Source organism: Pithys albifrons, chromosome 28 (genome assembly GCF_047495875.1).
Source record: "Pithys albifrons albifrons isolate INPA30051 chromosome 28, PitAlb_v1, whole genome shotgun sequence".
Taxonomy (NCBI): domain Eukaryota; kingdom Metazoa; phylum Chordata; class Aves; order Passeriformes; family Thamnophilidae; genus Pithys; species Pithys albifrons.
Window position 1 is genome coordinate 2,371,304 of NC_092485.1, and position 22,126 is coordinate 2,393,429.

Consider the following 22,126-nt stretch of genomic DNA (forward strand, 5'->3'; position numbering starts at 1 on the left):
GGATCGGGATTGGAATCGAGACCAGGATTGGGATCAGGATAGGGATTGGGAGCGGGATTGGGATGAGACCAGGATTGGGATTGGGACTGGGATCGGGATTGGAATTGGGGTCGGGACCAGGACTGGGATTGGGACTGGGATCAGGATTTGGATTGGGATCAGGATTGGGATCTGGATTGGAACTGGGATCGGGATTGGCATCTGGATCAGGACTGGGATCAGAATCGGCACCAGGATCGGGATCAGCACCAGGACAGGACCTGGTGGGATCCAAACCAGCAGCACCGGGGAATTAAATCCCATCCAGTGTCACCCCTGCCATGGGCAGGGACACCTCCCACCAGCCCAGGTTGCTCCAAGCCCTGTCCAACCTGGCCTTGGACACTCCCAGGGATGGGGCAGCCACAGCTTCTCTGCCCAGCCTGTGCTAGGGCCTTCTCCTCCAATAAATACCTATTTCCCAATTTCTTCTGCCATTCCCTTTGCTGTTCACCAACTACAGAGCAGCAGCTCTTTGCTGAGAGCTTGGGACGCCACAGCTCTGTAAGGGTGTTGAGACTGGAATAGCAAACTCCTCACCACCAGAAATTACCTGTAACTCAATTGTACCTTCTCCTGCTCCAACAGCTGGAGAAAGTCTTGTACATGTCAAGCCATAATAGGATTGTTTAAACCATAGGGGTTAGGGATCAGTCCTTCAGAAACAGGGCTCCCACTGCTCCTGTGAATCCTCTGGATCTTCTGATAATTTTGAACATGTTTTTGGAGAGTTTAAATATTCACACTTTGGCTGTGAAGGTATTTCTTTATCACCAAATTATACACATGACACACATCCAAATGGTTTTGCTTTTATCGTGGTTTTATAGAAGTTGGAAAGAACCTCTGAAGCCCATCTGGTCCAACCCCTGCTCCAAGGGGGACACCCAGGAGGTTCCCTTGGGCTTTCTTAGAGGCTTTGCTGCAGATGACATAAAATTAAGGTGTTGGGAATAGAATATCCAGGAACATTCATGGAAGCTGCAATACTCAGAGCAAGATTTTTCTAAGAAAATTAAATTTCATATTTGTATCCTGTGAATTCCGTTTCCTTTATTTACTATTTCAAGCAAAGTCTGATTGAAATATCTAATTTGTTGGGAGCTACAATCTCAAAGGGAAAGGAAACAGTTGTTAATTTACATTTATTTCTTCATTCCTGGCTCTGCATCTCTCACCTGTGCACATTCAGCACACAGGGTGGGCTCAGCTCACCTTCCCACTCCCAAGGGACCCAGCTGGCCTTTGTGGGGAAAAACAGGGAGTTTCCTGAGTTTTTCTTTTAGGTTGAGGGCATCACACTCCCCTTCTGGAGGACACAGCAGCAAGGTTTGAAGCTTCAGTGATTCTTCAGTGCTCACACAGACAGGGTTTTCAAACAGTGTATTTCAGCAGGAAAGGCAGGGGTTATGCTACTAGTGCAGACATAGAAGCATTCCCAGTAAACACAGGTCTAGGTAACAGCAGGGAGGACACAGATCTACAATGTGGATAAACAAACTGCATGTGCTTAGACCCAGCTGACAACACTGAAGCTACAGATGGAAAAATCCCATTGCTAATTTGAGGGCTGTAAGTAGGTGTGAAAATCTGATTAAAATGGTCAAAACCAAGAGTATGAGCTGCCTTTAACTCCAAAACATAAGTGATAATATAATAACTGAAGTATATGAACTCTGATATATATCAATATCAAAGTCTGTAACATGTCAAAATATCAAATCTGAGCATCTCTTTGTAACCTGGGATTTATAAGCAAAGGTTTATTCATCCAGAGTCATGTCTTCTTCTTCCCCAAAGTAAATTTGGGTGGATTATAAGCACAAACCTGCAGACCTGGGATTCTTTTAAGCCTGTTACAGAATATCCAGTTAAGTAAAGTAACTAAGGATGCACCTTCAGAGTAAATTCTTGCACACACCTGTTCACAAACCTAAAATGAAACACACTTTTCCCCTGTTCAGCTGTGAGCAGAGCAGCACATCTCACCCACGTTGTGTTGGAAGCTTTACAGGGTGCAGAGTTTCTGTGGCTTCGTGCAACGGTCTGTCCTGAGCCTCTCCCGGACACAGTCACTGTAGTCAGTGTTGCACTTGCCACACTTGCAGCTCAGAGCCACGGGGTAGGAGTAGTAGGGGATGATGTGGTGAGGGCAGCCTGGGATCAGCACTGTCTGGTACAGCATCTCTTTGTATGTGCACACATTCTGTGACAGAGCACTTTTGAGGAGCAGTTTCTTGCCATTGCTGTCCTACAAAGAAAACAGAAACGTGTTGTTTCACTGAAACTTCCTGTGAAGTGCAGAGACCAAACCTCTTCATAAAATCATAGAATCATAGAATGGATTGGGTTGGAAAAGACCTCTGAGATCATCAAGTCCAACCCTTGGGCCAACTCCAGTCCCTTTACCAGATCATGGCACTCAGTGCCACGGCCAAGCTCAGTTGAAAAACCTCCAGGGATGGGGAATCCACCCCCTCTCTGGGCAGCCCATTCCAATGCCTGAGCACTCTCTCTGCAAAGAATTTTCTTCTGCTCTCCAACTTCAATTTCCCCTGGCAGAGCTTGAGCCCATCGTGCCCCCTTGTCCTATTGCTGAGTGCCTGGGAGAAGAGACCAACCCCCACCTGGCCAGAACTTCCCTTCAGGGAGTTCCAGACAGTGCTGAGGTCACCTCTGAGCCTCCTCTTCTCCAGGCTGAACACCCCCAGCTCCCTCAGCCTCTCCCCACAGCACTTGTGCTCCAGTCCCTTCTCCAGCCTCGTTGCTCTTCTCTGGACCTGCTCCAGCCCCTCAGTCTCTTTCCTGAACTTGTGCTCAGCCTGGCTGTGCCATTACTCTGTTCAGAGTTGTCATTTTCAACCTACTTGTGGCTGGGGCTGTCCCCACATAGATACATTCACCTTGGTTTTGTGGTTTAATGAATCCCCTTGGCTCAGAGTGCTCCCTCCCTGTGCTTTGGGATCTGGGCTGGCTCCTGCTGCCCAGCATGGAAGTTCCAGTGCTGTGTTGAACAGTGAAGCTCAAGCCCAATGCATGGTGTGGCTGCTGAAGGGCTGTTCCCACAGCCATTGGGAGAAGTTACCTAAATTATTTACATTAATTAAGACTGTCCAAACATAATCTGCTGCTCACCTGTTCCATTCTGCCCCCACAAGCTGCCCACAGAGGCTCTGCATTGGCAGCAGCTGCCAGGGCTCTGCTGTGCCACTGGTGTTACCAACTCTGTATCTCCCCAGGCTTGGCATTTCTCATCCATGCCTTGTGAAAAAGCTCACTTGAAAACACGAGCATGGTGTGACTTTTCTGGCTGTAAATCATTTACACACTGGGAGAACAGGCCCTTGGTTTGCAGTGGGGGCTGTTAGAGAAACCCCTGCCCAAAGCAGAGCAAGGCCTCCTACCCGGGTCATGCAGAATCCGGCGCAGATGGTGGTGTTGATGGCCAGGCAATAGGCACATTCCTGTTTTTCCACATGGATTGTATACTCAGAAGGAGCACAGAGAGATGCTGTTTGTCCAAAAGTCAGGCCAAAGAGGAGAGACATCACAAAGAAGGGACTCATGCTAGATGGAAAAGAACAAAGTAAACCCCGAGTAAAACGGGATGTACCTTCCAGCCCTTTCCTTGGCATTCGACAGCAACAGTCAGGGCAGTCACAGACTGGGAGCCATCTGAATTTTTTAGTTACAGCCTGACCCCTTCTTTCCAATCTCAGACCTTTAACTGAAACAGCACTGGCTGCTAAATAGAAATCAAGAGTAAACAGGCCATTAACAACACAGAATAACCTCACTTTTCCCCCACTAAAGTACATTACATGGAACTTCTCACTAATGAGTGATAAAATGCTGACAAAGAAAAAATAACAGGAGCTGAAGGATTTTAAAATGTGACATGTTAGAGAACATGAGCTCTAGAATTAACCAGGAATATTAAAATAATCTCATTGGTTTAGAAACAATTTTCTAAAGAAAGCATAATTTAAAATGTTAAAGAGAGAAAAAGACATGACTTTGCATATCAGGCATAAATCTGAATTTTCCCATTTCCAGTTGTTCTAGAGGCATAGAAAAGCCATTCAGTTCACAGTCTGGTTTACCCTGTAGCTGCCACAATGCAAGCCTGGAAAGACCAACCTCTTATCAGCAGAATTCTTCCTTATTACAGGAACCTGATTCTGCCTCGAGCTGGAAGAGGCAGTGACCCAGCACCAGCTCTGTGTGAGCTTTATACTCTCCAGGCTAATTCCAGGCTTATTTGTGGTTTATATAATTGCATCTGACTTGCTGCTTTCTTATCACAAAGTCATCTATTGAAAATTCATACTGAACCATAAAGCAAATGTGAAAGGAACAAACATGTCCATAATATCCTAATCTGGAAACTGGAGCTGGAAATCTAATTATTTTAACAGGCATTCTCTCCTTGGGCTTTTAAACTAACCACTGCTTTACAAAAAGTTGCTCTTATTGATTAATTTAATCTGCATTAAATTAATGCTACATGGGACAGCAACGTCATGGCAGGAAGGCTGGCATGGAAATGGAGCCCTCCTGAAGCACAGAGGATGAATTTTACACCTGTGTTTTAGTAAAGTTCAGAGAGGTCTGGTCACTCTCTTTGCTGGTTATCAGACAAGCACAGCTGGGAGATGCTGGCACAGGTTGGGCAGAGAAGCTGTGGCTGCCCCATCCCTGGGAGTGTCCAAGGCCAGGCTGGACAGGGCTTGGAGCAACCTGGGGCTGGTGGGAGGTGTCCCTGCCCATGGCAGGGGGTGGGATGGGATGAGTTTTAACGTCCCTTCCAGCCCAAACTGGGATTTTCTGAGTCCATGCAGTGCCCCCAAAGTGACAAATGTGCAGTCAAAGCAGTTGCTCTGCAGTGGGCTTGGGGACAGCTGGATTTACCTGCTCAACAAAACCCACCGAGAAACACACTGGTCTTGGACCTCCTGAGCAAAGATTGAAGTAACAAGCAACTAACTCAAATCCTGACTGACAGGGAAAAACACTTTTATGAAGCCACCTCTCACAGCACAATGAGAAGCAAAATATTACACCAATGAAACAGATGTCCCCAGGCAGGGGAAAACACTCACATTTAGGACTTTGTGGACACTTGGGAGGAACAAGAGTAGGAAGGAGTCACCAAAGCTGCCATCCTCTCTCAGCCTCTCCCTGTGCTCCCTCCTGCAGTTCTGGGAACACCTGCCCCTCCAGGTAATCACCCAACTGCTGTTTGGAATCTGATCTGATGTGTCTTACACAGGCCAACCACATTCCTGATTTATGTAGTCATAAGAAATACAAAAAACGTGAGTTTGAGCTGGTAAACGTGGTCACTTTGGGGTGTTGGAGAAGTGTTCCAGTCAATCCTCATTGGTGTTTGGCCAACTCCTGAATAATATTCCCTCCTCTTCCTGTGGTTTCAAACTGCTGCACACAGCTCTGGGTGAGTTTCCCAAGGTTTTTTGGGATAACATAATAGAGTTCTTCCTCTTTAACACCAGCCAAGTGCTGTTTCTCTTCATGGAATCTTTAACTCTGGGTTAATTTCTGCTGTATAATTTCTCAGGAATTAAACAGAACTCTTTCTGGCTTAGGGACATGAGCAGAGTATTAATTGTACTCTCAGTAATATCTGTCCAACTCACTCAGCAACATGAGTGAGACACTTACATTGCTAATTCTCCAGCATGTTATTGAGCTCTGTGCTTTTCTCACACGAAAAAGAGAGTGCAACGAGAAAAACTGTAGCAAGGAAAAAGAGGAAAACCAACAACAATCACTCTAAAGCTGAGAAAATGTAGAAAACTTCCACAGGAAGCTGGAGAGTAGGAAATAAAACTTCTGCCAGGCCAGAGGCCAACAATAAAGTCAAGGGACATTATGAGATGAAGACAAGCTGTTAGTGCAGAGTGAGTGCAAAGGCTTCAGCAAGTACTTGTGTTGAAAACACAGTGGCTGAACAACCAACACACAGATTTGTAACAAAAAAAATATTAAATAAATCATACAAGGAATAAATCTTTTAAACTCGACCTGATTAGCTCATTTCAACATGTCTGGAATACTGAGGAAATTTCAAAACATTAAAAAAGGTGCTAATACGAGGGCAATATTTAAGGAGAGAGTGTTGACCCAGGTAACTGTACACCAGCCAGGCAAAACAACAGAAAGTTGATAAGGATTTGAGCAATTAATGGATGAAAACATAATTAATGCCTGCCAAGATGGTGTTGCATAAAATAGGTCATGCCACACAAACCCAATTTCATTCTTAGATTACAAACTGGTTGTTAAGGCAATCACACAGATGCCATGTCCTTGGTTCCATCTGTCCAGAGCCCCTCTGGAAGAGCTGCCAGGGAGAGCCCAGTGTGGTGGATGCTGAATGTTGGGAATGACCAACCCCTGGGGCAGGCAGTGTCATCTCAGCAGTGCCTTCACTCTCTGCAATGTTCTCACCCAGCCTCTGAGTCCACTGCAGTGCAACACAGGAATACCCAACCAAAGGAGTGAAAATTCATTATCTGGAAGGGCAATAAATTAGTCTGAGTGGACCTTGTGACCAGTGTGACTGAGATGGACACAGAGCCTCTTGGTACTGCCCCTTCCTTGGCTGGCACCACCTCATCCTGCCCATCTGCCAGAGAGGCACTCCAGAGCACCAGGGTGATAGTCACAGATCTTCAGTGATCTACACAGCTGTACAGCTGGCAAAAACCCTCCTGGATTGTCCTGGCTATGGCCATGGAGCTCATTCACTCCTGACCTCTCTGAACACTTGATGGTAGCAAGACCCCCCAACCTACAGGGAGCAGGACAACAAAGTCCAGTGTCACAATCTGTGACTGCCCAAGGCTTCTTCCATACAGTTTCTTAAAATCCATCATCCATAGTCTGATGCTTATGGATCCATTTCTTTGGTTGCCCTCCTGCTGACCTGCAGATAGTCAGAGATAGACATTTTTAATGTGTTTTTATAGCCATCAGCTTTGCAGCCCCGTTCTGGAAGAGTCAGTTACACTGTTAATTATTTATCTTTAACCTTTCTGTTAGCTAAACCAATCCATTCATTGACATCAGTGATTTTACACTTTCATTAAGGGCAAGACAGTGTGCTGATGTTCTACAGGAAGTGTTTCAAGTGGTATCTGTAAAAAGAATTTAGTAATTATAAAAATCCTGGGTTCATTCCCCAGGAGTTTCTGTGATGGGCTACAGAAATTCAGTGCATAGCAGAAGCTCATATGTGACAATAATTTAACAGGATCCTCTGCCACTGACCAATGCCAAGATAAAAGTAGGAACAAGGAGGAATTATCACACATTAGTCCTACTCTGTAGTGAGTAGTAGTAGAATATGAGGAAAACTTTGTCCTCAGCATTGTGATTGTGTATCTCAGAAATATCCAGCACTTTCCACAGAAATGAACCCGAATCCAAAGAGCTCCATAGGCTGAGCCAAACAGCAAATGGGATTATGGAGTATTTTCAGACCATAAATGGAGATTGCTGGCATGGGATATGCAGCAGAGAGATGGGCTGGTTTAATCTGGGGTTGATAGGAATTGCTGCAGCTAATCCTAGGAAAGAAAGAGCAGAGCAGTCCTCTGTGAATCTATAAATCTGAGAGATGGGAATCTATAAATCTCAGCTGTGTTTCAGGCTGTTACAGAGACTTGAAAGAGATTAGCTTTGAAAACTCAGCTGTCACAGGCTGTTTAAATGCAAAATCTGGCAAACCCACTTGTTTCTATGGCAGCATATCAGGATCTTATTTCCTTTTATCAGCAGAGGGCTGCAACAAGATGGGCTTGGAAATGATTCCTCTACCAGAATACTCATCTTTCAGAGATCTGATTGGTTTCATCTGTTTTCCATCAGCAGAGCTTCCAATTCTCGGTTGTTTGTAAGTGTGGACATGTTTTTGTTTTACCATCCACAGTTCTGTATGTTGTGGAATCAAGAGTGACCCCTGCACAAATTAGTTTCTTATGGGCAGGTTGGTAAAGAAGGATTATAAAATCCAGAAGGAAAAAAAAAAAGCAGCTAATGTGAAAATAGGACTTTTTATTAATAAACCAACTGCTTACAATTTTCAAAGCCCAAAGTGTGGTAACAGTTTTGGAACTCTCATTTGCTTCTTTCTTCAATGTGGTTTATCAAACTGTTGGTCTTTTGTAGTTTCTTTCTATATTGCTGCCAAAGTGGAAGATTTTGGTGCTGAGAGCTCGCCAGGTGTTGCCTGTCTGTGCACAGGTGCATGGTAAAGGATTCAGCAGGCAAAATTATTTCTTTAAAGTCCATTAGTTGATATTTATTTTTTCTTGACTCCCATGGGTTGTCTAAACCACATCCAATTATGTTCTAGCATGAAAATGTCATTTTACAGGCTTTTAAGTCACAGAAGTTCATTTTGTAAATAGCATAACATCTGCTGTCAGAATATCACATTTGAAACCAAATGTATTTCACAAGGAACCACAAAGTGAAAAAATAACTTGTTGAATTCACATAACCTGATGTGAGGACAGAACATTTTCACAGGACATCTGGTGAGAGCAGGACATCAATGCCAGTGTGGGCATCCAGTTGGGGCACTGCTGAGTTGCCCACATCAAACACAGATTTATCAGTGATGTACAGTTACAACACAGCAGATGCTCGAGGATTCCCTTCAGTTTTGATAGAATTAACACCATAAGTCTTTGAAATTAAAAGGGAAGGTGTTCCCCCAGCACCAATCTTAGCAGTATGTAGAGAAGTGAGTTCAGTGCAGGGGCTTTTACGCCAACACAGAATCCCAGAATGATTTGGGTTGGAAGGGACCTTGAAAACATGTCGTTGCTGTCACATGCAGGGACACCTTCCACTGTCCCAGGTAGCTCCAAGCCCTATCCAACCTGGCTTTGGACACTTCCAGGAACAGTCCAATATGTGTGCTGGGTTCAGGGTTCTGTCGAGCACAGCACTGTCCCCGTGTCTCAGTGGCAGGGCCCCTGGTTTGGCGGCTCTCCCACCACACCCGCTGGTCCATCCACAGCAGCACCGCCATCCACCTGTGCCTCAGCGCGGGGGTTTGCGCGCTGACACCAGCCAGGCGCTCAGGCAGCTTAAAAGGTCGGGTTTTTTCCCAAAAACGAATCGAGAACGCCACGACCTCCGCGGAGCCCTGAGGGAGGGCGGCAAAGCGCGGCAAAGCGCGGGAAGCGGCGGCGGGGCGCGGGAAAGTGGCGCGGGAAAAGGGGCGCCGCCTAGTGGAGGTCCCAGAGGTCTCGCAGCGGCGCCGCCAGGCGCGGGTCCCGCGCGCGCAGCGCCCCCGCGTGGGCGTGGCGGAGCGAGCGCAGCTGCGTGAGCCGCCCCAGCAGCCGCGCGAAGCGCTGCGGGTCCGACGGGTGCTGCAGCTTCGAGTGCTTGTACAGCAGCCGCAGCAGCGGCTCCTGCAGCTCCTCCACGTGCCGCTTGTCCCTCAGCAGCGGGCGGTCTGCGGGAGAGCGGAGGGGAGAGCGCGGTGAGCGGGACTTGGGCGCGGCGGCGCCGGGCCTGAGGGGCGAGTGAAGCCGGGCCTGAGGGACCGAGTGAAACCTGCCCTGAGGGGCAATGAAACCTGCCCTGAGGGGACAAGTGAAACCTGCCCTGAGGGGCAATGAAATCTGCCCTGAGTGGGCGAGTGAAGCCGGCCCTGAGGGGCGAGTGAAACCTGCCCTGAGGGGCAAGTGAAGCCGGCCCTGAGGGGGCGAGTGAAACCTGCCCTGGGGGACAAGTGGCATCTCCCCTGAGGGGAAAATGGCAGCTCCCCTCAGAAGGTAAGTGGCACCTTCTCTGAGGGGTCACAGCTCCCATGAGGGGTAAGTGACAGCTTTTCTGAGGGGAAAAGTGGAAGCTTTTCCGAGGGGATAAGGGGCAGTTCCCCCAGGGTAAGTGGCAGCTTCTCTGAGGGGGAAAGGGGCAGCTCCCTGAGGGGTCAGTGACAGGTCCCCTGAGAGGTGACAGCTCCCCTGAGGGGCAAGTGGCATCTCTCCTCCCCATCCCAGCTCACCTGAGAAGAACACGGTGGTTGCTACGAGCAGAGCATACTCAGTCTCAGTGACTTTGAGTTCCCCCATGGTTCTGTAGAAGTAGAACAGGGCAGTGATGAACTCCTCAGTTAAGCCTTAAAAAAGGGAAAAAAGAAACAAACACAAACGTTTTTTGAATTAAAAAAAAAATCATTAATCAGGATGTTATTTCAGTGCAGAAAGGGTTACAAATGGGCAGATGTTCCCTCTGGACCACCTGGATCCCTCTGTCCAGTGCTGGGCTCCCCAGGACAAGGGACATGGAATTCCTGGAGCAGGTCCAGCAGAAGCTGTGCAGGTGAGAGGAGGCTGGAGCATCTCTCAGTTACTGTCATGGTAAATGGCTGGACTTGATGATCTTAGAGGTCTTTCCCAATCTAAACAATTCTATGATTCTAAAGGCTGAGGGAGCTGGGCCTGTTCAGCTCAAGGCTTTGTCCTGGGATATCATCAAACATGAACATCACCTCCTTCTATGAGGATTTAATGCCTGTGTGTGACCAGAGCAGCTCAAGGGAGAGGGAGAAGAGAAGGAAAAGGAGGGGAGAGGAAAGGAGCTGGAGCAGTGGCCACAGGGACAGTGTTGCTCGGGGTGATTAAGAAAGCAAAAGATTCCCAGTATTTAGATTCTGAGACCTCTGTTACCTGTGGTAGTAGTGGAAGTTGGACTCTCTTCGCTGTGAGACATTTCCATGGAATAAATGTTTTTATCAAGGCTTTGAATGTGATAACATGTCCTGTGATCAGAAAGTCTTGCATGACCTGGAACAAAACAAATGTCAGTCTCCAGCCAAGCTTAAACTGACTTTCAATGTCTGTAGATACAGAGCTAAAAACATGGGATTTTTTCCCAGATCCATGTAGGTATAAAAAAATGTTCTTTGGTTGCATTGTTGTTGGTCAAAGTCTTTTGTGTTAAACTTGACATAAGATATAATATGTCATTAATTTAGGTAATTTAGCCATCAACCCGACAATGTTTGCAAACACTGAAAAACATTACTCTTTGTTTGAAACTAATGGGAGGAAACAAATCCATTTATTTCTTTATTTAAAAAAAATTAAATTGTATGCCTTGAGTGAAAAGCCTTTAGAAGGTATGTCATCATCAGTGAGACTATTGTAACTACCACTCTGCTTGGGTAGGAAATTACTTGAGAGTAGTTGAATTAGAATCACAGAATCATAGAATGGATTGGGTTGGAAAAGACCTCCAAGATCATCAAGTCCAACCCTTGGGCCAACTCCAGTCCCTTTACCAGATCATGGCACTCAGTGCCATGGCCAATCTGCGTTTAAAAATCTCTAGGGATGGGGAATCCACCCCCTCTCTGGGCAGCCCATTCCAATGCCTGAGCACTCTCTCTGCAAAGAATTATTTTCTGATCTCCAACTTCAATTTCCCCTGGCAGAGCTTGAGCCCATCGTGCCCCCTTGTCCTATTGCTGAGTGCCTGAGAGAAGAGACCAACCCCCACCTGGCTATAACCTCCCTTCAGGCAGTTCCAGACAGTGCTGAGGTCACCTCTGAGCCTCCTCTTCTCCAGGCTGAACACTCCCAGCTCCCTCAGCCTCTCCCCACAGCACTTGTGCTCCAGTCCCTTCTCCAGCCTCGTTGCTCTTCTCTGGACTTGCTCCAGCACCTCAATATCCTTTCTGACCTGAGGGGCCCAGTTTTTCCAAACTGGGGGAACCTCCTGCTGGTGTGAGTAGAAAGCTCGTTAGTCACACTCACTCTCACTCGTGGCTGGTGGGCACTCCATTCTCTGGTTGTATATTTGGGCTGACCGCAGGAACATCGCCTCCACTGTGGACCCTTTCAGCAGTGCAATCTGGTCCTCACTGGCTAAACTTTCAAATCCTGCAGAGAAAAGTACATTAAACCCCTAACATGAGGTGATAAAATGTTTGGTTTTTTTTTTTTAATAAATGCCTTTGCTGTAGAGGAAGAGCCACAGTTAAGTGATGCATGTGCCAAACACTGTTGGGATCTTTCTTGCTTTTTTGTAGATGAGACAATTAAAAAGGAAAAAAAAAAGAAGGGAACAATTTTAGTGTCAAGTTTTAGAAGGTTCACTGGAAGATACAAGTAAAAATTTTGGGACTAAACAAGATTTTATCAAAAATTTTTTCCTTATTTCTGGTATATCTTCCTTATATTTGGTATATTCACAGCTTAGTACCTGATACATTTGCTGCATTGCTTAGAGACTGGATATTCCCCTTATTCATTGATAATTAACCATGTTTTTCAAAATTGTGTTCATCCTTCAACAAGCTCATTACCTGCATTTACAATTCAAGAGCAAAGGAACTTCAGAAGAAGAAACTCACCTGGAAGTCTTTTTGTGAAATCCACTAACACTTGGACATGGACAACAGCTGTCTCAGAGAGGTGGAGAAAACTTTCCTCAGGACTTGCACTTTCTTGTAGCTGCATGAAAGAGTGTTTGGACATCTGATATAACCAAGATACAGTGCTGGGGACAACAATAACAGCAATGCAGGCTGAGTGTGCTGGATACCTACAAACTTCTTGGCTTCCTCAAGGGGAATTGTGTATTTTTGGTGTGCTGCTACAATGTGGTCGAGAAGCTGATGTTCCCCTGGAGTAAGTTCCATCTTCTCTGGGATCTGTAAATATTGTAAATAAACCAATCAAGTGACAATGACTTGGGGTAACATTAAATTATAAAAAGAGATATTTTAAATAAAAGAGTATCCCACTTTTACAGATCTTGTTGTAGATGATACTTGTTTACTATTCAGTCCCTCATCTTCCAGCTTTATGTTGCAAAGGAAACTGCTCTTCTGCTTGAAATTCTTCCTGAGTCGCTTTGACTTGCACTGGACTTCAGTCAGCAAACCTACAAGGTGTGGAAGTGGGCATCAATATGTGCATTTTCAATTAATTACAGTTTGAAATCATCACTTGTCTTATTAGAGATAACTCGAGCCTTGCACCACAGCAGCCATCACCTATAAGGACCTTTGTTTCCTAAAGGATGTGTCCATGTGTTGTGGTTCAGGTCAGTTGGTGTTCAGTATCCACCAAAGGCCTGAGGGTTTCCAGTCTCCTCCTTCCTTGTGGCTTTGACATACAGGCATCAGAATTTTTCATCAAAGAAAATCATGCCATTTTTCTTTAATTTTTCCCCCCAAACACTAAAGCAAATCTGCTCACTGCTGTCCTGGGCTCAGGATATTCAGCTTCTCTTGTTAGTACTTTTTTTTTCTTGTAATGTCTTTGAACAACTCTCCTCTTAACTTGAGGTACTTCCCAAGCATTTCTTCTTTCTGCACATGAAGATGTTGCAGGTGCTACAGACTCAATTATCCCACAGCCAAATGAGGTTTAGCCTGATACAGAATCATAGAATTGATTGGGTTGGAAAAGACCTCTGAGATCATCAAGTCCAACTCTTGGGCCAACTGCAGTCCCTTTACCAGATCATGGCACTCAGTGCCATGGCCAATCTCAGTTGAAAAACCTCCAGGGATGGGGAATCCACCCCCTCTCTGGGCAGCCCATTCCAATGCCTGAGCACTCTCTCTGCAAAGAATTTTTTTCTCATCTCCAACCTCAATTTCCCCTGGCAGAGCTTGAGCCCATCGTGCCCCCTTGTCCTATTGCTGAGTGCCTGGGAGAAGAGACCAACCCCCACCTGGCCAGAACTTCCCTTCAGGCAGTTCCAGACAGTGCTGAGGTCACCTCTGAGCCTCCTCTTCTCCAGGCTGAACACCCCCAGCTCCCTCAGCCTCTCCCCACAGCACTTGTGCTCCAGTCCCTTCTCCAGCCTCGTTGCTCTTCTCTGGACCTGCTCCAGCCCCTCAATCTCTTTGCTGAGCTGAGGGGCCCAGAACTGAACACAACACTCAAGGTGTGGCCTCCCCAAGGCAGAGTCCAGGGGAAGGGTCACTGCCCTGGGCCTGCTCGCCACGCTATTCTTGATCCAGGACAGGATCCCATTGGCCTCATTTATCTTTAATGAGAAAATTGACTTTGGAAGGGGTTTTATCTGAGTTGCTTAGTCAAGCAGGCAGCATGGGAGGAGCACTTACATTCTGCCAGCATTCCCACAGCTTTGCACTTCTTCAGGCGACATTCCTGGCACTTCCTCCTCATGTACATGTCCATCTCGCAGTGGCCGCCGTTCTTGCATCGATACACGGCGTTCTTGGTTATGCTGCGTCGGAAGAACCCTGCAAACAAGGGGCAGCTCGTGGCTGAGGCAGCCCAAGGAGTTTTATCTATAATAATTTAAAGAATTAAAGTGTCTTTTGGGTTTGTTTGGCTGGGAGTTTTTTAATGGAAACATTGCCGTGATTTTAAGTTGGCTTTTTAACAACAGTTATGTCATGTTGTTTCTGACTAATATTAAGTGCTGGGGTTTGTACACGGAGTCATAGAATCACAGAATATCCCCAGCTGGAAGGGACCTCCAAGGATTAAGTTTAACTCCTGGCCCTTCACAGACACCTCAACAATCCCACCCTGTCCCTGAGATGTTGTCCAAACACTCCTGGAGCTCTGGCAGCCTTGGGGCTGTGCCCACTGCCCTGGGCAGCCTGTTCATTGCCCACCACCCTCTGGGGGAAGGACCTTTTCCTGAGATCCAACCTGACCCTGCCCTGGCACAGCTCCAGCTGTTCCCTGTGTCCTGTCCCTGGTCCCAGAGATCAGAGATCAGAGCTGCCTCTCCACCTCCCCTCCTGGGACAACTCCAATACAACATGTTAAATACAGTTAGTAAGTCATTATTACTTGATTTTCTTTAATTTTCATAATAAGTAAATTAATAACACTGAAGTAAACCTATATTAAATGATCCTGAGAAAATCAGCACCTGCTTAAAGAGATTCTATTGAGTCATCAGTGCAAAAATGAGGTGCTTGAAATGCTCATTTAAATACAGGCTGTGAAAGCTTTTCTTCAAAAAACGTCATACAAATGTGAATCTGGAGTAAGTGTGTTAGTTAAAGGGCTCTTCAGATAAATTAAAATCTTCTGTAGAAATGCCAGCTTAAAACCCAACAAAATCTGTTTGCATAAGTCATAGGTGGGGGAAGTCTTGGGTCCCATCCTCACCTTTGCAGCCCTCACAGGTCAGGGCATTGTAGTGGTATCCAGAGGCCTTGTCCCCACACACAACACAGAGCTCCTCCTGCCCCTTCAGCCTCACCGAGTGGGTCAGTCTGGGCCTCTTCAAGCCCTGGTACCCCCCATCATCCACGTGGGGAGCCACGAAGGGGGGTTTGCCCAGCTCGCAGCTGCTGCCCACGCAGGATCCCTCGCTGTAGGGAGGGTCCAGGCCGTAGGTGCCATAGGGGGATGGAGGGGGCTGGGGCTGCAGGGCTGGGGCAGGAACTGGCACTGCTGAGTACTGGCAGTAAGGGGCAGGCTGGAAGTCCGTGTCTTGCAGCTGGTAGTTGATGTGCTCTGGTAAAACATCTAAACACAAGGGAAATTGAAAGTGAAATAAAAGCCTGGGGAGTATCAGCATCAGCTACTCCAAAGTTCAGACATTTTTCATATATTAATATCACAGATATTAAAGGAACACATTTTCAGACACACAGACACACATTTTCAGCACATCCTTTTAAAATGTGCTGCCTATAATGTTCTTAAGTAAAATCTTAAGTGTTGTAAAAATGGCTCAGTAACAGTTTGGGCAATACCATGTGGGTGCCACTGGATTATTGTTGGGACATAACTGACTCTCACTTCCCAACTGATGATTCAACTGCCTTTAGATCATGGACTCATAGAATCATAGAATGGATTGGGTTGGAAAAGACCTCCCAGATCATCAAGTCTAACCCTTGGGCCAACTCCAGTCCCTTTACCAGATCATGGCACTCAGTGCCACGGCCAAGCTCAGTTGAAAAACCTCCAGGGATGGGGAATCCACCCCCTCTCTGGACAGCCCATTCCAATGCCTGAGCACTCTCTCAGAGTGGTTTTTATTAGTTGTCCACATTACAGGCAAATATCTCCCACAATGGAATATTTTAATCAGTGAAATTTTAGTTATTTATACCTATCTCAGGCATCATTTGGAAAAAGTTGCACAAAACTCTGAGAAAAATGGTCTAGAACTTACAGAGTTTTAAAAATCACTGTGACAGGAGTCTTAAAGTTGAACTTCAGAGGAGTAAAAAGCAGAAATTTGTTTTATTTACTATATTCCCATATATGTCTTTGTAGTCATGAGATTTCATTTTAGTTAAAATGTAGGTACAGAATTACAAAGTTTCTTCCTCCTATTCTGTGTGTTGAGTTTTAATTTTATCCAGCTGCCCTTAAATACACAACTGTACCAAAGCAAGCCTGTGCAGTGTGGATCGTGTTTCATTCTTCCTTTGGGATTGTTCACATCTCTATGAACCCAAATTGGAAACAGTTTTCAAGGTAATTTGGAGCTCTTTTTAATGAGCTTCTCATCCTGTCTTTACTTTTCCAGAAGCAAATTAGTTATTGCAGTTGTAGTTACATAAGATATAGAATATGCATTGTTTATTTATAGTGTATCTGGAACACTGTAATAAAAGCTGTGTCTTCCCCATGGAAAGGGAAATGTTTATACGGAATGATCAGCCAGAATAATCACATTGTGCACACAAATCTGTACAAGCACATGCAAATATATTCCAATACATATTCAGTATGGGTTTGGTAGTCCAATGTGTAGTTTCTAAGAGCTTTAAAGATAAACTAAAACAGAGAAAAATTGGGAATTCCCACAGGTGTTGATTGTGCTGTTTTTTCAGAATGTAAAGCTGTTGCTTTACTCACCATAGTACTGGATGGGCTCGGGCAGACAATACCCGTCGGGCACGGTGACAAAGGTGTTGGCCATGCCCTGCTCCCAACTGCACTGCTTCATTCACCCTGCTGGGGGATTGGCTTCCAATGGAAACCTGGAGAAATGGGACAGCAAGAGAAACAGCCCGTGAGAAAGAATTGCTGGGTAGGCTCAGCCAAGAGTGAAAACCAGAAAATTCCAGAATACAGGAGAGCTTTTGGATCATAAGAAAATCAGATGTACGAGGTCACATAACACCCTGGTGAGGCTGCAAAATGTTTGATTGTCCTGACAGTACAGAGTCAGGATAGAGGCCATTCCTAAATTTCCAGCTTACAGTTAGAACTGTTCTACTCTGAATTTTACCCAAAACTATGGCAGAAGAATCAAAATAATCACTGGTAAATTCTGTAGTTCAGGAAGATTAAAAGGAGCTTCACTGGGTAGAAAAAACTTGCTTTGGGCATGGGTTGAACATTTGTGCTGGTGTTGATGTGGGGGATGTTCTGTTTGTGCATGAAGATGGGCTTTTAGTGAATGTTTCTTTCACTTCTTGTGCAGATTCCAAGCAAGAAAATACAGGACAACAGCATGGAAAGGCCAGCATGGAATGTCTGTTCTCCCCCATGTAAGAGGCTGTTCATGCAGTAAAAGTCAGCTTTGCCCTACTTAAGCACTGCCTGGTTTACATTTAAGAGCCTGTATTCCTTTAAGATTGCACAGCATCCTGTGAAAACAAAAAAATGGATATCCTATAGGATGTATTCCCTTGGGAGAGCTTCCCACTGTCCCTGGAACTCTACAGGAGCCTGAGCTCCTGACTGGGTGCATTGACATTCACAATAATCATGTTTACTGGGAGCTCACAGGGACACACTGAGAACAGTGCTGTGCTCTGGGTTCAAAATGTATCTTATTTTTCAGTAATTTGGAATTATAAACTCAAATTTAGAAGGAAGTTCTAAAAAAAGGGTTTTTCTCTCTTACAAGAGATTTAGAAAAGAAAATGGATGTCCCGATGGACAGTGGCAGGAGCTGGGTTTGAATTTACACACATAGAGCAAACTCTGGTATTGCTTAGCAATTGAGAGGTAACAGAGTAGCCCTCAGAGGGTAAATAGGAAATATTTTCCTTGCCCTCTTGTCCCTCTGCATGTGGAATGTGGTTAAACAAATGTTGAGTGTGATGCCCATTGAGTAAGAGCTGTATGAGACAATTTGCCCATGAACCACTCACAGGCTTTCCCTGAGCAGATGGGAAGGGCAGAAAAGATGAAAAAGGCATGAAAATATTTGCAAAATACAGCAAAGCAAAATCCTAGTCTGCAACAGGACTCTCTGTAGGTGCCTCTTGCAGAATTTACAGCAATTTGGGTTTAAAAGGACTCACATAGTGGGTTTGTGCAATACCTATACCTTGACTGAGAAAATGAATGTAACATTCCAGGGAATCTGAATTGAAGTCCTGACTGGAAAGACACACATCCCTTCCCCCAAACTGCCCATATCTTTGGGGTTGAACACTTTCACTTTGTGTTGTCAGCAGAAGGTGAAAAGATGCAGTGAGGCTGGAATGTTGGGGTTTGTGTTATCTCTGCTAGTAAATATTTGTTTGAGAGAGAAATGACTCACTGAATCATGAGGTCCTTATCAGCCAGATCAATTTGGCCTGGGCAAAGTCTACATTTTTTCCCAAAAATCTGTATTTGCTAAAGAAATGTGTTTCTGAATTCCTGTAGTTTCTTGAAATAAATACAGAAAAAGAATAGAAGCTAAAATAAAATTACACTGATCCAGTTTGATAAAAACAGTGTATTGAGAGTATGAAATACACATTACCAACTATAAAGTGGCCAGTTGATTAAATGTTCTAAACCTTGGCAGCAAATTTTCATTAGGCAAAGTTTCCTCAACTTAAGTATTGTATGAGAAAGGATTTTGCCCTTCTATGGATTTTATGGCTAATCAGGGTGATTGGTTGCAACCACAAAATTCCCAGTTCAGAATGAGACTTTATAAACTGAAAGTAAGAGAATGTTGTAACAGTATTAATTTTATGCCCAGTGGTTATTTGGGAATGCTTTATTGCCTTGTAAGACTTATGCATGAAGTCTTTAATTTTCTGACACTTGACAATTTACCATTGACAAGCTTGTTCTCACACAACAAAGCACTGGGCTTTTTAAAAAAATATTAGAAAGAACACAGTAAGATCTGTAGGGAAGAAACTTAATTTTCTAGGACAGGAAAGTTTTGATTATTTATAAGAGTGACTGTGATAGTTGTGGTTCCAACCTTTGCCTCACCCCTGGTGTGTGAGCGAGGCAGAGCAGGGAGGAATCCTCCAAACTGTGTCCCATTCTGTGCTGCTCTCCCAAAGCTCAGGAGCCATCCCAACTCCCTCACACCCCCTGGGAGTGAGCCATGACCTAAGGGACACTTCCTGAGCCCACACAGACAGTCATTAACCCTTCACCAGGCTGGCAAGTGAGTTCTGCCTGTGCCCAGCATGGCGAGGCTGTGAAGCCCCTGGCAGAGCACACCAGACATGCCCAATTGTAATTTTCAAGACACAGTCATAGAATCATAGAATGGATTGGGTTGGAAAAGACCTCCGAGATCACCAAGTCCAACCCTTGGGCCAACTCCAGTCCCTTTACCAGATCATGGCACTCAGTGCCACGGCCAAGCTCAGCTGAAAAACCTCCAGAGATGGGGAATCCACCCCCTCTCTGGGCATTCCAATCCCTGAGCACTCTCTCTGTAAAGAATTTCCTTCTGATCTCCAACTTCAATTTCCCCTGGCAGAGCTTGAGCCCATCGTGCCCCCTTGTCCTATTGCTGAGTGCCTGGGAGAAGAGACCAACCCCCACCTGGCCAGAACTTCCCTTCAGGGAGTTCTAGACAGGGCTGAGGTCACCTCTGAGCCTCCTCTTCTTCAGGCTAAACACAAAGTTGAAATAAGATTGAAGTAACAGGTTTGGATGTTTGGGGCAGTTACAGTCGTGCCATTCCCAACACAAAGTGCTTTGTGCCCATTTGTTTCTTTTCCATGTACTCCCAATAGAACCAGATGTTTGTGTGTGAGTGCTTTAAAAGGAAGCAAAAATTTAAATATATTCCCAGAGATGGCACATAAAGGTCTTTAGGCTAAAAAGTAGAAATAATGGAAAGCAAATGATTAATTTTTTCTAATCACTTGTTTTATAGAATCCCAACACGGATGGGATGGGACTCTTCAGCCCTCACTCAGACTGACCTGAAAGTAAATATCATCAGTGTAAAGGCACACTCTGTTCCCTGATTTTCCCTCTTCTGCTGGGCATTTTCATGTGTGACATCCTGACCAGGTGGGGAAATGGTGTCTCTTCAGAAGAAAAGATGACCTACACCCAAAGTTGCTTAAGGACATTTGAAAATGTTGTGTTTTTACAGGTTTCGTTTTTCCAGTGATCAAAAATGTTCAATATAAACTGGAATATGTGTCAATTCATGGGGCTGATTATCCACCTAATGCAGGAATTCAGCAGAAATAAGAACATTCAATTCTGTCTCAACTGAAATACTTGTCAATTTATCAAAAACTTGAAGCCATTAAGGAAAAAAATTGATTGATAAAAGTAAAAGCAGAACCATAAATAGAAAGTACATGTTCAGCCTCGAATCTGTACTGTACATCTATTTATTGCTATTTATGGTGGAAGATGTGGCTTTCATCATTTTTATTGCTATAAAATCCCATATCATAAAGTAACATATCATCAGCTTATCAAATTTATTAAGATGCAAAACATCCTTCTTGGAGCAGAGGCACAGGGAGCCCTTTCAGGGGTCTGCACTGACAGCACTTCAGCTGCTGTTGTAAATATTTTGACAGTGGAGTCATGGGGAAATTTCTTGTTTACAGGGAATTTTAGGAACTCGAGCTGAAGGTCTTCACCAACTATTTAACACACCTTGGGGCACGTTAATGGTCACGTAGTGGAATCCAAGAGCACGTTTCAATCTCTGTTAATCACCGTGCTTTGGTTGCTGCTGCAAGCAAAGCTTATTTCTCTATTATTTGTGAAAATTTAAATCAAAAACTGAAAAAATATTAGTACAATCAGTGGCAACTATGAGTGATGCCAGGTGATATATCCAATTTCACTCAATTTACTAATCACTGATTAATTACAGAATAATTTTGCAGCAGAAGCTGTGGGGTCACTTAATTGATCCTAATTGCAGCTTATATGTATTTTTAAGGTTTTATCTGTTCCTCTCAGTTTTAATGTGCCAAGAAGCTCCCCAAAGCTGCTATTTCAAGAAATCCCTCTTTTCTTCTCATTAAATGTGTTCCTTCTTGGTCATATATTAACCATAATAAGAATTGGTGGTTTATTTCACTAATGGACTTGTTGCAATTATCTTGAAATCCTCCTTTGGAATTGTTACCCCAATGAATAATAATTTCAAAGGTTTAATTTTTATACATTGTAGAATGAGAGGTTAGAGGTTGTTTGAAATGCACAAGTTTTCCTGGTACTTTTGGGAAGGGAAACAAATAATTGAATTTAAAAGTTGATTTTTTTACTGTGTGTCAAATGAACTATTTGGAACAAATCCTTGGCAGAAGGATCCCAAATTTAAAAGTGCAAATCTTCTGCTTTCATTTAGTCAGATGTTTAAAAAGAAATAAGAAAGGGGGGAAAAAGAAGGAAAAAAGCCCAATGCCTGAAATATTTTCACATGGCAAACTGATGTATGGCTGGAGCAACAATTTATAATCCCAGAGCAGGCAGAGAAGGAAATTAAATACTTACAGTCGTTCCAGGGAGCTTTGCCCTTCCAGAGAGTGCTGCGGATGCAGTGCTGATCCCGCTCTGATCCCTGCGCTGATCCCGCTCTGATCCCAGCGCTGATCCAGCTGGAGCAATCCAGGCCTTTCCCTATTTATCAGCTCCTGTGCACACAGCGGGCTCCAGACACTCGGCAGAGCAACGCGCGGCTCCGAGACACGAACTTCCCACACAGCCCTCCCTGGGGTCGGAGCGAGGGCAGCTGCGAGCCCACATAAATCAGAATAACTGGGTCATCAGGGACAGAGGCCATGGGGACCCTCACGTCACTGCCTCCCAGAGTGCTCCCTGCCCCATTGCCAAATATTCTGCTTTCTTGCTAGAATTTAGAATTCTCCCATTTTCATTGATCCTCATTGGCGTGTCGGGGT

At 44.9% G+C, this 22,126-nt stretch overlaps 2 protein-coding genes across 3 annotated transcripts; both read right to left on the reverse strand.

Moving 5' to 3' along the window:
• Positions 1-2,047: 2,047 nt before the first annotated feature.
• On the reverse strand, positions 2,048-3,605 carry TSHB (thyroid stimulating hormone subunit beta). The gene is made up of 2 exons (XM_071578696.1): positions 3,444-3,605; positions 2,048-2,290 (listed from the first exon to the last, which is right to left on the reverse strand). Exons 1-2 carry the CDS (start codon positions 3,603-3,605, stop codon positions 2,048-2,050), a joined length of 405 nt encoding a protein of 134 aa, XP_071434797.1.
• A 4,499-nt stretch (positions 3,606-8,104) lies between these two features.
• LOC139683596 (bile acid receptor-like) lies at positions 8,105-21,927 on the reverse strand. 2 transcript variants are annotated; one of them, XM_071578896.1, is made up of 11 exons: positions 21,720-21,927; positions 16,905-17,029; positions 15,195-15,557; positions 14,168-14,308; positions 12,833-12,972; positions 12,635-12,739; positions 12,440-12,539; positions 11,841-11,966; positions 10,752-10,868; positions 10,088-10,201; positions 8,105-9,532 (listed from the first exon to the last, which is right to left on the reverse strand). In XM_071578896.1, the coding sequence occupies exons 2-11, from the start codon at positions 16,993-16,995 to the stop codon at positions 9,303-9,305; spliced, it is 1,527 nt and encodes a 508-aa protein (XP_071434997.1). In that variant the 5' UTR covers positions 16,996-17,029; positions 21,720-21,927; the 3' UTR covers positions 8,105-9,302. The 2 variants fall into 2 exon arrangements, with proteins under 2 accessions (XP_071434997.1, XP_071434998.1); XM_071578897.1 differs by having other exon boundaries at positions 9,447-9,532; positions 10,088-10,158.
• Positions 21,928-22,126: the final 199 nt, after the last annotated feature.

Bases quoted from the DNA above. Each gene is read 5' to 3' on its own strand.
- LOC139683596 (XM_071578896.1), bottom strand. From the start codon at position 16,995: ATGAAGCAGTGCAGTTGGGAGCAGGGCATGGCCAACACCTTTGTCACC. The intron at 12,973-14,167 runs GTAAGTGCTCCT...CACACCTTGTAG, and splicing joins TGTGGGAATGCTGGCAGAAT to GTTTGCTGACTGAAGTCCAG. The intron at 11,967-12,439 runs GTGAGTTTCTTC...TTTTCTCTGCAG, and splicing joins TTTCACAAAAAGACTTCCAG to GATTTGAAAGTTTAGCCAGT.
- TSHB (XM_071578696.1), bottom strand. From the start codon at position 3,605: ATGAGTCCCTTCTTTGTGATGTCTCTCCTCTTTGGCCTGACTTTTGGA. The intron at 2,291-3,443 runs GTAGGAGGCCTT...TTTTCTTTGTAG, and splicing joins CCGGATTCTGCATGACCCGG to GACAGCAATGGCAAGAAACT.